General features: G+C 39.4%; 1 protein-coding gene across 7 annotated transcripts in view; it reads right to left on the reverse strand.

Annotated features, from left to right (window-relative positions):
- The window catches only part of DAPK1 (death associated protein kinase 1), a 122,085-nt gene that overhangs the window by 14,136 nt on the left and 94,009 nt on the right, over window positions 1-13,940 (reverse strand). For all 7 annotated transcript variants that reach the window (XM_048849916.2, XM_048849911.2, XM_048849912.2 and 4 more), the window contains 3 exons: window positions 11,989-12,087; window positions 5,936-6,013; window positions 2,446-2,668 (listed from right to left, as the gene is read on the reverse strand). In XM_048849916.2, coding sequence (XP_048705873.1) covers window positions 2,446-2,668; window positions 5,936-6,013; window positions 11,989-12,087 — 400 coding nt within the window. The remainder of the gene's footprint in view (window positions 1-2,445; window positions 2,669-5,935; window positions 6,014-11,988; window positions 12,088-13,940) is intronic.

The following is a 13,940-nucleotide window of genomic DNA, read 5'->3' on the forward strand; positions in this document are numbered from 1 at the left end:
TGAAAACGAGGGTTCATCCGTTAGAGCTTTTCTATACACAGAAGTTGTATTGCTTTAATTTGCCATTATTAAAGCACTACAACTCCCTCGTGTGGACATATTTATAGCTGTATAAAGGTGCTTTATATTGGTATAGCTATTCCTGTGCAGCTATAAGGTATACCCGTATAACTTTATACTGATATAACTGCATCTACAGTAGGGATTGTGTGGCATAACTATTTTGATTTAAAAAAAAAAATCAACCCCCTCCCCTAGTTACAGGGGTACAAAATCTCTGTGTAAATCAAGTTAGATTCTGAAAGATCAGCCCAGAAAGAGAAAGACAACCACAGAGTAGTCTTTATTATCAGTCAGCCCCCTCTATTAGACAAATCAAAGAATTCTTCACCCTTCACCAGATATTGAAGTTACCATTATGATATACAGATTTTAATATGGAAACAAGTTGTGCGTGAGATAACTCAGCAGTATAAGTACAGAATCACTATACATTTGCCACTTATATATATGATTTTCAGAGTATTCATGTAAATACTTGATAAACACAAGCTTTTAATGAGCTATATAACAAACACATAATCAGATGCACATTATAGTGTAACTACTGTAAGCGTCCATCAGCTCAGGAGGCTTTTTTCTTATCTCAAATATTAGCAGTAACAACAATGTACATTTATTTAATACTTTTCAACCAAAAAAACCAAACGAAACCAAAAAAAGCCCAGGACTCTAAAAGTGCTTAAAAGACTGAACATAGATTAAAATGAAACAATGTTAGCACAACATTATGGTTTTATATTTTGTGTGTATAATGTTAGGAAATTCGTATTTGTGGGTTTTACAGTAATTATATGCTTACTTCTTTTTGCATACAGTATTATGTATTGCTTTAAGTTGTGCTCATCTGATGCCTCATACAGCATGTGCGTGTGTATATATTAAGTAAGGTCATTCTTAGTTTTTTACCTAAAGCAATACTGTGTACATAATACCATATATATAACGAAGCAATTTCTTCCAGAACTGGGGTAATTAAATAAATAAAGTAAAAAGATTTTTCGTTGCTTCATATGGTTACATGGGACTGAGTTTTTGTATGCAGTAGCCTGTGGTGATATGTGCAAAAAATCCCAGGCCCGTATCTCTCTTGTTCATATGGCTGTGTTTGATTTTGAAAACCTATTCCCACTGGTTTCTAACGTTTTAAAAAAAAGAGAAAAAACCCCACCCCCCTCCTTCCTGTGCTAACTCCAGTAGATAATATGCCTGCATTTCTTGATAGATAGTTTAATCTCCTTGTGCAAGGACCTATAAATTGAGATTAATGGAACAGAGCATTTCTTATCTATTTCCGCTCTACTCTCATTAAGTAATTCCTGTGTAATATGTGAAAGCCTCTTTCAGTGATTCATTGATCATTCATATATTATATCTTTGTGCCAGAAACCTTTTGGCCTGTTCTTTCACCAGAGTTCCTATCCTTGGAATAAACTGACTGAAGGTTGAGCAAAGATGAAAGCTGTTACTATATACTTTTTCCTAACATGGTCAGGTATTACCTAAAAATTATGGTAAGTGATAAACACGTAATTATTTATGATTACTTCATTAATTATGAACCAACTTAAAAATAAAGCTTATCTAATAGATAAAACAACACTTCTACAGCATCCTTTCATCCAAGGACCTCAAAAAGCTTTTAACCCCCAACAACCTCCCACACACTATCTCCCATCTAACAAAGAGGTATTAACAGGGATGAATTCACTTATTACTTTAGTACAGCCACTTCTAGGGTAGAATGCAGTAGTTGTTGAATATCACACAAACAGTTTAGGACTGGAAGTAGATAATATCATAGTCTACTGAAAATGTTCGTTGGTCAGAGACGACCAATTACATTTTGCCAAAAATTAGAATTTGGTCAGGACACAGATTTAACACCTTTACATTTGCAAAAAAGTTCCAGAATACTTGCGACAAGTGGTCAGGTCCTCTACTTTCCATCTCATCTGATGCAATAAAAGTTTCTCTGGCTAATCTTGTATCTTTCACACTGACTGTTTCATCCTGCTGGCCAGGAACCAACAATAAAAGCCATTTCTCTGCATTGGTTTCCTAAAATCCATTCTCCTAATCTTTACTTTTAGAGATCAAGCCAACAGTGCTTCACATATAGTTATTAACAAATTTATTTGAGCGTAAGCTTTCGTGAGCTACAGCTCACTTCATCGGATGCATCCGATGGAGTGAGCTGTAGCTCATGAAAGCTTACGCTCAAATAAATTTGTTAGTCTCTAAAGTGCCATAAGTACTCCTTTTTTTTCTGTGAATACACACTAACATGGCTGCGACTCTGAAACATATAGTTATAAGCACTAAGATAGAAATAATTATTCTCTTACTTTAAATGCTATAAAACCAGAAGCCTTAAAGTGATACCTGATGGTTTGGTAGACAAGGGTGAAGGTGGAAATCTGGTTGAATTTGTGGAGGAAAGCCTTGGTCTTCGTCTTCTAAAAAAGCTCCTTATTAGACCACACTTGAGAGATTCCACAAGAGTAGTTTTCCCAGATCCTGAGTGTCCAAACAGCTTAAGTTTTATTCTTGGCTGTGGGTTTTGAGTAGGTCTAAGCTGTTGGATAAAAAGTCCTCTATGTGTATCCTAAATCAAACAAAATGCAGAAATTAGATCCATTAATTACCATGCAAAAAAAATCTCAATAAGAAGCCTAAAAGCTGCGTTTTCAGCTTAAGCACAGTTTGAAAATACTCTGGGATACACTGTCCTGAATAAAGTGTATTGGAGGGATTTAGCAATGTGCCTCCTTACGTTCTGGATCAATTTATTTGGTATCTTTAAAACGGACATGAATAGAAGAGACCCAGAATGCTTGATCAGCACTAACTTCAGCTGTTCCAGAACAAGCAGAATTATTTTTGAGCATTACTGAAAAATATAAACTTGCAACAATTTAATTCAAATAAAACTAGGTGAAAAGCACTTGTAAGTTTTTATTTAAGTCACATAATTCAGATAGCATTGTTACTATGGAACAGCAGTGTAAAGTACTGTGCTACTTTCTGGGGACAGAAGCAAGTTTTAAAGTACCTCATTCTCTTGAAATTTCAATACCCCCATTCTTTCTTTTTCTGCAAAGGGAGGTATAAAACAGATATTCACTCTGTTATTTTGTTATAAAGTTGGGGGCAGTAGGAGGCAAAGAAAGGCAGGTAGGTGAAACACTGCACTTTGTTCCTATTGCATCAAAATAAATCCCAGGAACCGGCAGTAAAATGTGGCTTAGCTCTAACATGAAGAGAGGAAACTAAAAAAAATGAGTCCATCAACCAGAATTTAGAAGTCAAGGTTGAAATGCAGAAAATCTGGGAATTTTTCCAATTAATAGCCCTAGAACTGTTCAGAAGAGAACAGATTCCAATAAACCCTGATTATATCTACAGTTTTTGATGCACCATCACTGCAGTGGAATCATTTTGCCCCAAAGATTGAGAGGAAGGGTGGAGGGGGAACCAAGAACCACAGGCCACATCTACACTACGGGGACTATAGCGGCACAGCTACAGCGCTGTAGCTATGCTGGGATAATCCCATGGTGCAGACAGTCTATAGCCATCGCTGTAAGAACACCGCCTCCCCAAGCGATGGAGCATTCTTCCAGTGATCTAGCTCCCTCTACACTAGGGTTTAGGCTGGCAGAGCTGTGGCACTCAAGAGTGTGGATTTTTCACATCCGTGAGTGCCAGAGTTACGTTCACCTACATTTTACACGTAGATCAGGCCTCAGTGGGTACATCGACACAGCAAAAAAAATCTCCCACAACAGTGAGATTCAGAGCCTGGATCTACAGATCTGGGCTCACACTAGGGCACTAAAACTAGTAGTGTAGACGTTCCCAGTTGGGCTGGAGCTCACACTCTGAAACCTGGAGAGGGGAATGGGTCTCAGAGCCTGAACTCCAGCCTGAGAGGGAACATCTACACTGCTATTTTTAGTGCTGTAGCACAAGCCTGAGTCTGCAGAACAGGGTTCAGACTTGGTGCCACAGGTCTTTTATTATTATTATTTTTCTTTTTTGCAGTGTAGAGCCAGCGTCCTGGATCCTTCACCCACAAGGCTTGGTAATAGTACTGTGACTTGCATAGACCCTTTAAGTGTATGTGTGTGTGTATATATATATATATATATTTGCAATACAATAGTGGGTATAAGTTATAGATGAAACAGACACACACACAATATTGAAACATTTTGTGGTTACAGCCATCGTAGTTATTTTCGTACAATATTTCTCCATCATAATTCTAAGCTTATTTTTTGTTTCCCTTTTCTCATCTTCAATCAACTTTTTCTGTGATTCTACTGTGTGCCTTGGAGAACCCTTTCTTATACAATGCTCTGTTTGTTGCCTCCCAAAACCTTTGCTATTAATTTAGGAGTATTTCCCCGAGACTGTTCTTTTCTCTCTCATTTTGCATTCTTCTTTTTTCTTTCAGTACCCTCATTTCTTCTGGTTTTCCTTCCTCCCCCACATTCAAAACGTCTCGAATCCCACTTATGCTGATTCTTTTCTTCCCCTTCCTCCCTAGAAAGCCTTCATTCTTGCCTCCCTCTCTCCTCTCACCCCTGCACACATTCCAGTATCTGCTTCTCCTCCCTGGAAGACATGGGGTCTTCCTCCCTGTGCAAGCTCTGACCAGTGCATCCAGTTCCTCCTCCCCAACTGGGAGCTCACTCTCAGCAATCACCTACAGTGCTCGCTGCCTCCTCCCACTCATACACCCAACAGCTTCCAGAGACCTAGCTACCGTCACTCGGGGAGGCGGTGTTGCTACAATGATAGAAAAAACCCCTTCCATCACTGTACGCTTCATCTATAGTACGGAGCTCTGCCGCTATAGTCCCTGTAACGCAGACATGGCCTAACTCACCCATTGCCTGATGTATCTCCATTCCTAGGCTGTTAAAGATCCACGCTGGTGGGGGAGGAGAGAGAACCACCATAACGTTTTTCCTTCTCCCTCTTGCTAGCTACAGGAGCTGGGGCCAACTAATCCGTCCTCTTCTTCCCAGCTGGCAGCAAGGAGCAACTCAGATAAAGCTGCTGGGCAGCTTTTCCAACAGTCTGAGTGCAGCTCTTGCCCTTGCATTGCTCCCACTTAACAGCTGAGCACAGGGGAGTGAACAGGGAGCAGCTGAGCCTTCCCCATCCAAAAAAGGCCATTTAGGGGAGTGGAAAGAGAAATGCAGAAAGGTGGAGTGAGAAAGGAACTGTTTTCCTCCCTCTCCTACCCCCACTGGAAGTGAGGGGGACACATCCTCACAGTGACACCCATGCTTCAGTGAATATGTAGGCTCAGCAATTTAAAAAGAGATGTCTATATCTTTAAGAAAAAAATAAATTAATACTAGAAGCAGCGTCTCAGCTGACAACCTCAACAGAAGTATTACATCTAATTTTGCTCCTCTCAGTCTGGCAACTATTCATTAAATAGTATTGCTAGACCGCAGATTTAGGGTCCTATGTCATGAGATTCTGAGCACCCACATTTTCCCATGGGAAATCTCTGGCAGACAGGGCCCTTGGACAATCATGAGATATGATCCCTTTATTTTTGTGTGGAATCTATGAGAAAAACAAAAAATAAAAACTTACACACTCACTCTATTACATCATAGCTATGTCACACATCAGCCAAATTAATAAGATTTTTTTTACCTAATTATGTCACTGAGTGGTTTTGTAATGCTTTTTGACTAATGCTTTTGATGCAGGTTTTATTTTCTCATCATTTGTGTTCAAAATGCTACCCCAAACTTTAAAATACCAACAACATCACCCAACGCTCCCCTCACCTACAAAAAACCCCCACCCTCATACATCCAAATAGATAGCCAGGCATTCCCACCTTTTTGAGCCTTGAAAGAAGACTGGCTACATGTTCATGCTGCTCTGTTCTAGCGAGGTCTTCTGCTGTTTTCCCATCCTGTTAAAGACAAGTTATTAAGTGTAATCGCTTCCTTTTGTCTGCAACAGAAAAACACGTGCAGTGTAGCTCAGTTCTGCTAATGGCAGGAACAGAATAAAATTGCTGTCAGAAGCAAATGGATTAGAAAAAACAGCCAGGATTACCCCCTAAACTGTAGTCCCCCTAGTTTGTTTAATCATCCAAAAAAAGATAAGAAAATTCAGAAAAACAGCCACTCTTTTGCAAAGCAGTATCATGACATAACAGTAACAGAGGCTTAGAGCAATGCCAGTACTCCCCTCTTGAATGATCATTCTTCACTCTCCCGTTTAAATATACAGTATGTTAGTGGATGGTAGAAATATCTATATACATCTTACATACCACATACAGTTTTAAAAGGCCACCAGAAGGACATGCATCAGAATATTTATTACTACGTAAAGCAGGTAAATTATGTTTATTAACATGTAAGCATTGACAGTGGTGAATTAGCTACTGGATCTAGGTTTTCAAAAAAACAAACAGTGTATGGCTTACTTCATCGGATGCATCCGATGAAGTGAGCTGTAGCTCACAAAAGCGTATGCTCAAATAAATTTGTTAGTCTCTAAGGTGCCACAAGTACTCCTTTTCTTTTTGCGAATACAGACTAACATGGCTGCTACTCTGAAACCAGTTTATGGCTTGCGATTTAAATAGCTTCAGCAAGTTTTAAAGGAGAAGCAAAGCTGTCTTCAGCATTCTGCTCTTGACATTTAATTACCTGTGTTTCATAGGTCAGCAGTTTAATATGAAATGAGTTGTAAGAAAAATTGCTTACTTCCTTTACTCTCTTAAGACTATATTAATGGTACTGCTTTTGTGCTGTGTTTGATGGCAAAACAACTTTATTTATGATTCGATTTAAACTTGTCCTTTTTCTACTTTGCAGTGTTTACAAAAAATTGTTGGTAAATTAAGTCTTTTGGGGTTTCACTCTTTATTCCCATCACATCCAGTCCTTCATAACAAATCTGCATTGTCATAAGTAGCACATAAGATGATTGACAAATTATGGCTTTCACATCCTTAAATCTAAAATAAAATAAACTTCATTGTATATGTGCATTTTCTTTGTTGAAATAAAATGTCCTTGTCTATGAAAAGTCAAGGTCTACTTACAGGAGACATTTTCAGGCCCCCATAACATTCAATTTGAATACCACAACTTTAATAACTTCAGACAAGGTTGTTAGAGATTCAGGAACAGCAATGTATCACTATCAGGAAAAAGCAGGAATTGAAATTGACAACAAGTGGGTAAATTTAAAATTACCATTTTCTCTGTAAATCTCTTCCTCAGTTGCATAGTTAGCTGCTGCTTTACCCAAACAAATATTTGAATGTCTAATACTTTCCTTTTCCTCTCCCTGTCAGCTTTTTTCCTCTAGGGAAACCTACTTTCTCTCCGACCATCCTACACCATCTGCTGTTTTGGTCTTCTGTTCTCGTTGTATGAGGGAAAAAAGCAGGTCTAGTGGTTAGGGGGCTCCCGGATTCAGGAGACCTGAGTTCAACTTCTGGCTCTACCACAGATTTCTTGACCTTGGGCAAGTCACTTTTTCTGTGTCTCTGCTCCCCATCTGTATAATGGGGAAAACAGCACTGCCCAACTTCACATGGATGCTGTGAGGATAACAGCATTAAGGATTGAGAGGTGCTCTGATACTGTGGTAATGGGGGCCATACAAGTAGCTTAGATAGATAATTAATCCATTAGCCAATCCTCACACCACCTCTGTGAGTAATTATCCTGCTTTTACACATGGGCAAACTGAGGGAGGAAGGTCAAGTGATTTGCACAAGTGATGTATGTACGGAAGGGATGCAGAAGCAAACCAGTATCCGATCCAGCTTCCCCTTTGCTCTGGAAAAGACTTATGAATGTGGACTGAAAACCTAGGAGTCATGGAAGGCCCATAATGCTGTGAAATCAGTGTGATTGGGACTCAGGGAGCCTGCACAGGGCCCCAACAAGATTTTTGCTCCACAGAGCCAAGCTGTGAATCAGCATTCACAACCTAGGTGTGAGTGGTCATGGGGCTGAATCTGTGAAGCCCACATTAGTCACATCTCTGACAGTGGAGAGGTGGCTTCTCTAAGCCACATTATCAGGGTGACAGAACCACACCCAGCCCTAATAACTGGAGTTGGACACTCACAATTTAGCCCTATACAGAATCTCTAAACAAACTGTCCCGGAATGCTATGTAAAATATAAAGCTGTATTGTAATTTATCAAAACAAATTAAAACCCATAGAAAATAATACGGTAACCATAAAAAAGGAAAAGCAGAAATGAAACCTTGTGTAAAGAATCCTTGAGAGCCTTTGGAGAGGGGAGTGGGGGGATTTGTGACTTTTAACCCAGTGATGATGATAAATGGTCTTAAATTCTGGTCACCTCACTTCAAAACTACAGCTTAAACCACTGTGAACTGTGAAGAGGGTCACGTCAGCAGGAAGGATTATTATGAGCAATTGAGGTTTAATTAGCAGAGAACATGGCATTAGTGGGTTAGGTATTACTGCCTGAAGGAGGCATCTTATCCCATGGAGGGAAAAATATAAGGAACAATATTACCCTTCTCTTATGTCAATCATTACGAATACAAAGAGGCTGCAAAATTTTCTGGCTGCAAAGTACAGCATGTATTTGTATATTACAATATGTATTTGAAAATATACACATGCAGCCGAAATAGAATGTTTTTTGATAAATGGCTTTCCTACTCAAGCTAACTTTACAAATGCTTTACAAAGTAGGGAGCTAGTTACTGGAAGAGCAGTGGCTAAGCAAACTTGGCATCCAAAAAGGGCCTAATTTTCCCAAGCGTGAACAAGTATTTAATATGTGCATGCAGATTAGGGCTTGTCTACACTGGCACGTTTCTGCGCAGTAAAGCAGCTTTTTGCGCTCAAACTGCAGACATGTACATGCTGCCAAGCCACTTTGTGCACAGAAACTCCTCAATTGCAGCGCTGCAAAAAACCCATCTCAGTGAGAGTCGCAAGGCTAGTTGTGCAGAGGCTCCAGTGCTCTATTGTCAGTGAAAACACTTGATTGCTTTCTGTGCTGTAATTGGCTTCCGGAGCTGTCCCATAATGCCTCTGCTCATTGTTTTGAACTCAGCTGCCCTGGAGACAGGTGTCCCTCCCCTTTCAAAGCACCATTTCTGACAGCTGTTGTGCTGATCTGCTCCGGGACACAAAGCAAACTATTAATGTGGAATGTCCTGCTGTTGATCACAGAGAAAGGTGTGCGCAGAAAGTCCAGGAAGGGAAGCAGGGGCTGATGTTGGTGTTTCCCCCTCCCCTGTCTCAGGACTGGTTTCTTCCTGTCGCTCTCTGAATTTACAAGACAGCATGCTGACACACTCTCCCCCACTTCAGACACACATACTCCCCATCACTCCCCTCCCCCTCCCCAACTTCAGTTGAAAAACAGCTGGCAATGTAGTAGGATACCCACTGAACAATGGGATTGGGAAACCTGCATCATCTGAGACGGTGCCTGCCCCATGAGGCATTGCAGACCCTTCCCAAAGCACGTTGTGGCCAGTTGCACAGTGGGACAGCTACCACAATGCACTACTGTCTTTGCCATTGCAAGAGCTGCTCATGTGGATGCAAGGAGCACAGTGTGGATATGCAATAGTGGTTTAATTCCAGCATTTTATTAAAAGTGGTATAATTTGTGGCACATAAACTTGCCAGCTTAGACATACCCTTCGGCACAATTACTGGAAACTTTGATGCAAACTTGGTAGCTGTACATGAAAACAGCTAGTTACATGTTTGCACATACCGTTATTCAAATTAAACAGTTTGGGCATTTAAAATTCCAGAAGATACCGGATAATGTGATGGAACAATGAGATGCCAAACTGCATGTGTGCATGCAGCACACTTTTTTTTATTATTATTGTTTTTAAACATTTGAACAGCTTGCATGTTCCAGGAGCATGAACATTGTTAAATGTTTTCTCAAACCACTAAAAACATTTATACACTCAAAATTAAATAAAAGTCTCCAAAAATTACCAAGCTCTAGCCCAAACTTAATGTTTTAGGCACTACTGAACTGTGAAAAATGGTGCTCGGAAAATAATTTAACAAAAAGGTTCACCGAGAACCACCATTTGGACCTTCCACATAAGTTTAACATCAGACTCCAGTAAATTTAAAAAAAAAAAAAAAAAAAGGAAACCTCAGTAAATCACCACCTACTCACTTTCTCCAATTCCCTCTTTCCACCAACATGCTCATTGCCCTGATATTTGTGCATAAACAGGAGTTTCTCCTGTTTAATCAGCCGGCTTCTCCTGCCAGACTTCGGCCTGGTCTACATTAGGTTTTTACATCTATGCCCCTGAGAGATGTAGCTAGACGGACCTAACCCCTAGCGTACATGGCACAAGGTCGATGGAAGAATTCTTCTGTTGACCTAGCTACTACCTCTTTGGGAGGTGCACTACCTACCATCAGAGTAGATAGTGTGTACACGGAAGTGTGACAACAGCACTGCTGTAATGTTTTAAGCATAGACATACCTTAGTGTCATCACAATTCACTTTGTCATCACTTTCAAAGAGATCTAAGCTCACTGGAAAAAGGAACACCGCTTCTGGAAGGAGCACAGTCCCGTCCACACAGATAGTTAAACCAATATAACTATAATGGTATAGTTCCACTGGTAATTTTCTATATGTAGATAAACTTTGTTAAATCACAATCACTGCCACGGTGTTTAATGCTGATGTTATAAATACTGAATCAAGTACTCCATAAAATATGAGAATGAGGATAAGCTGAAACAGCTTCAGTTTATGCATTTATTTTGGTAATTAGAAATGATGAAACCAGGAAAAAACAAAGGAAACTGGAAACTTAAAATATAGTCAATATAAAAAAAGTATCTTCAGATACTAAGTATGTTTGAGGCCCTGCAAAACCATAAAAATTGGCACAATTGCATTCACCCTCTCTCTCCTGTGTCACTTTGTGAAAGACCCACACAACCTGGTGATACCAACAAGCTAGCTGAATATAGAGGGAAACAGTGAAACTGGACTACTACACCAAGTGCTGTCAAATTCACAAAACAAACAAGTAGATACATTTTTTTCTTTAATTTCATTTATCACAATCTCAGGTGTAATTTCTGTAGAGGGGAGCTTTGAAAAATATTGGGCTCCTGGCTACACATAAATTATGATTTGACTTTCACCAATATGGACTTCAGCAGTTTAGCCTGAATAAGATGTGCTGAATTTTTTGTTTTTTTATTTTAGGATGATCCAGCTGTATTTCTTTTGCAAACAAATAGTATTTGTTTGTTAAATATATGGGCAATGTTGTGTGTGATAGCTTGTTGTTCTTAATCAACCCGGATATCCTAATCAAGGGAACACGTGTCAACTCTTCTGATAATGAAAAATACCTTAGGTGGTGTGATGGAAGCAGTGGTGCAGATCAACATGACAGATAGTAATTGCTTTACAAGTATATCCTAATGCTAGCTCACTCATTCACTCACCCATGCATGTATGCCATGAAAAATTCTTTTCACTGCAATAAGACGAAAACCTTTTGAAAAAAATCTCCTAAAAAGATTTTAAAATGCGTTTATACACGTATATGACTTGCAGGGAAAATGGCTAAATTGTGCTTCAATGAAAACAGAGCAGCACAAATAACTCTCAGTTAAGGTCCTGTGGATAAGCGTATAGGATTCTGTACCTTAATTTGTTTTAAATTTATTATTTATCGGGGTAGGCTGCATCTGTGCACGGGCAACTGAGAATATTTATCAAGCCAGAGTTATATACTGTAGTGTAACAAAATTTTTACTGTTCCAAAATACAATTGTAATAGACCATCACTTTTGTTTTAAATTGTTTCCTTTTATGTAGAAAACCAAGTAAGCATATAACATTTGTTATACTTACAGAGGTTAAAGCTTCTACGTTGGCACCAGTGAGGCAGAGGTATCTGACAACATCAAGGATTCCATTATTTGCTGCCAGATGTAAAGGTGTTCGTCCATACTAAGAGGGGGATAAAAAATAGGTTAACTTTCTGTGGATGATGTGCAGAGAGTCTGACTTTCAGGTACATGTTTATTCTATGCTCAAGAGACACCACCTGGCTACTATATACATGTAGCTACACAATTAAGGACTGGAAAAAATTAGGATAATTTGATTAATTTTACACTCTAAGTTTCAAAATTGAACACAACTAATTTAAAGTCTGATTTAATCAAAAAGAAGATTGAATATGGGACACTTAATTAAATAAGTCAGATCTACAAATTTATGTGAAATGCCCTAAAAATTTTCACTGGTGAGAGAGAATTTCTCTGACTCCCAGAAACATTAAATGGGAGTTTGAAAATAAATATCGCCTGTGCCCGCAACACTGGCTCCATAAGCTTGGCAGCTGTGCCTTCTCCTCCCCAGTCACGTATTGATGGAAGTAAACAGAAGAGGAAGGGCTCTGCAAGCCCAAAAGGACACTGCTCCCTGAGAATGCCAGTGACAGAAAATGTCTACAGGCAAGAATATCAAGGAATAGGGTAACACAATACTTGTAAACCCGCAAGAGAGCAGAGTATGCTGAGGAGCACTGTGAACCAAAACTTTTCTGAAAACACTAAAAAGACTAGGGCAGATGGGTTGTGGAAGCGGAAGACAGTAGAGAGTTTGAAAATTAGAAAATGTATGGACGAGGTAAATGAATGGAAGCAAAAGAGTCTAGATAGTAAATCAGGATCCAGAATATACAGGGACGATGTTTAAGAATATGGAAGATATGAAATATGGGATTTACTAAAAAGAGTGGAACCATTTTGTCTGTTGTCAGGAGGGCAATGACTGCTGAATGAAATCATTGTCATCCTGACCACAGCAGTCTGCTAGCTTGTCCTCTCTCATCTTTACCTTCTACGGTATTAAATTATTATTTTGTAAGATTCTCACACTCCCATGTCTTAGTTGTTCCTGATTCTCTCCCACTAATCCAATGGTCCTCGTAACGTCCACTTCCTACCTCTTTTCTGTTCATGTCAATAGACCTGTCTTCGCAACATTTTCTGTTTGTATCTCCTCTCTACATCTACTTGCGTGTCATCTGCTTTCTCCTATAATTTCTCTGCTGTAACCCTAAATGCTTCCTTCTCAGAAGTAAACATTTTCAAATTCTCTTTTAGTGTAGTAATAGGATTCTAGGATTATGACTTTTAAAGTCTCTAACATTGTAAAAAATATTAACTGGAAAGATCCCCTCTCCCCCCCAAATATATGGATATGAAAGCTATAGGGCACATGTCAGCAAGTCAGCATCTTGCATTTATACTGGTAGATGTCACTTGTGGACACAAGATAAATGCTTCATTAAGTTAACTGGTTCACATGGCAGGGCTTGCTTTCAAGATAATGGCACTATCTCCATATGCTATGTGAAGAGAGTTCTTCTCTTCCAAAGACCTGGAATCCAAAGTCCATTCCACTCGCACAGTCTACTACAGCCTTAAAGAGTAACAAGACAAAAATCCTTAACCATATGTGGAAGGCTTGCTGGTCCATTTAGTTTTAGGCGTTTATTTTTTTCTACCCTACTTCTTTGAGCCCAGGCCACTGAGGCCAGCCAAAGATTCTCAGTCATGAAAAGAGGTGCTAATCCAGCCCTTGGCTGCATTAACCCACCTTTCCAAAAATGCGTTCTCAACCATGGATCTGCATTTAATTGCCTGATCAGTCACAATTAAGCTAACAACAGGGGGTGGAGAGCTCATTATAATAAGCTTTCCACTTGGCAGCTGCTGACCTTTAGATTTAAAAAAATATTGATTGTACTGGGCCAGACTTTTAAGCCAAAAAATCCACAATCTTCCATAGCT

This window comes from Caretta caretta, chromosome 5 (assembly GCF_965140235.1).
Source record: "Caretta caretta isolate rCarCar2 chromosome 5, rCarCar1.hap1, whole genome shotgun sequence".
Lineage (NCBI taxonomy): Eukaryota > Metazoa > Chordata > Testudines > Cheloniidae > Caretta > Caretta caretta.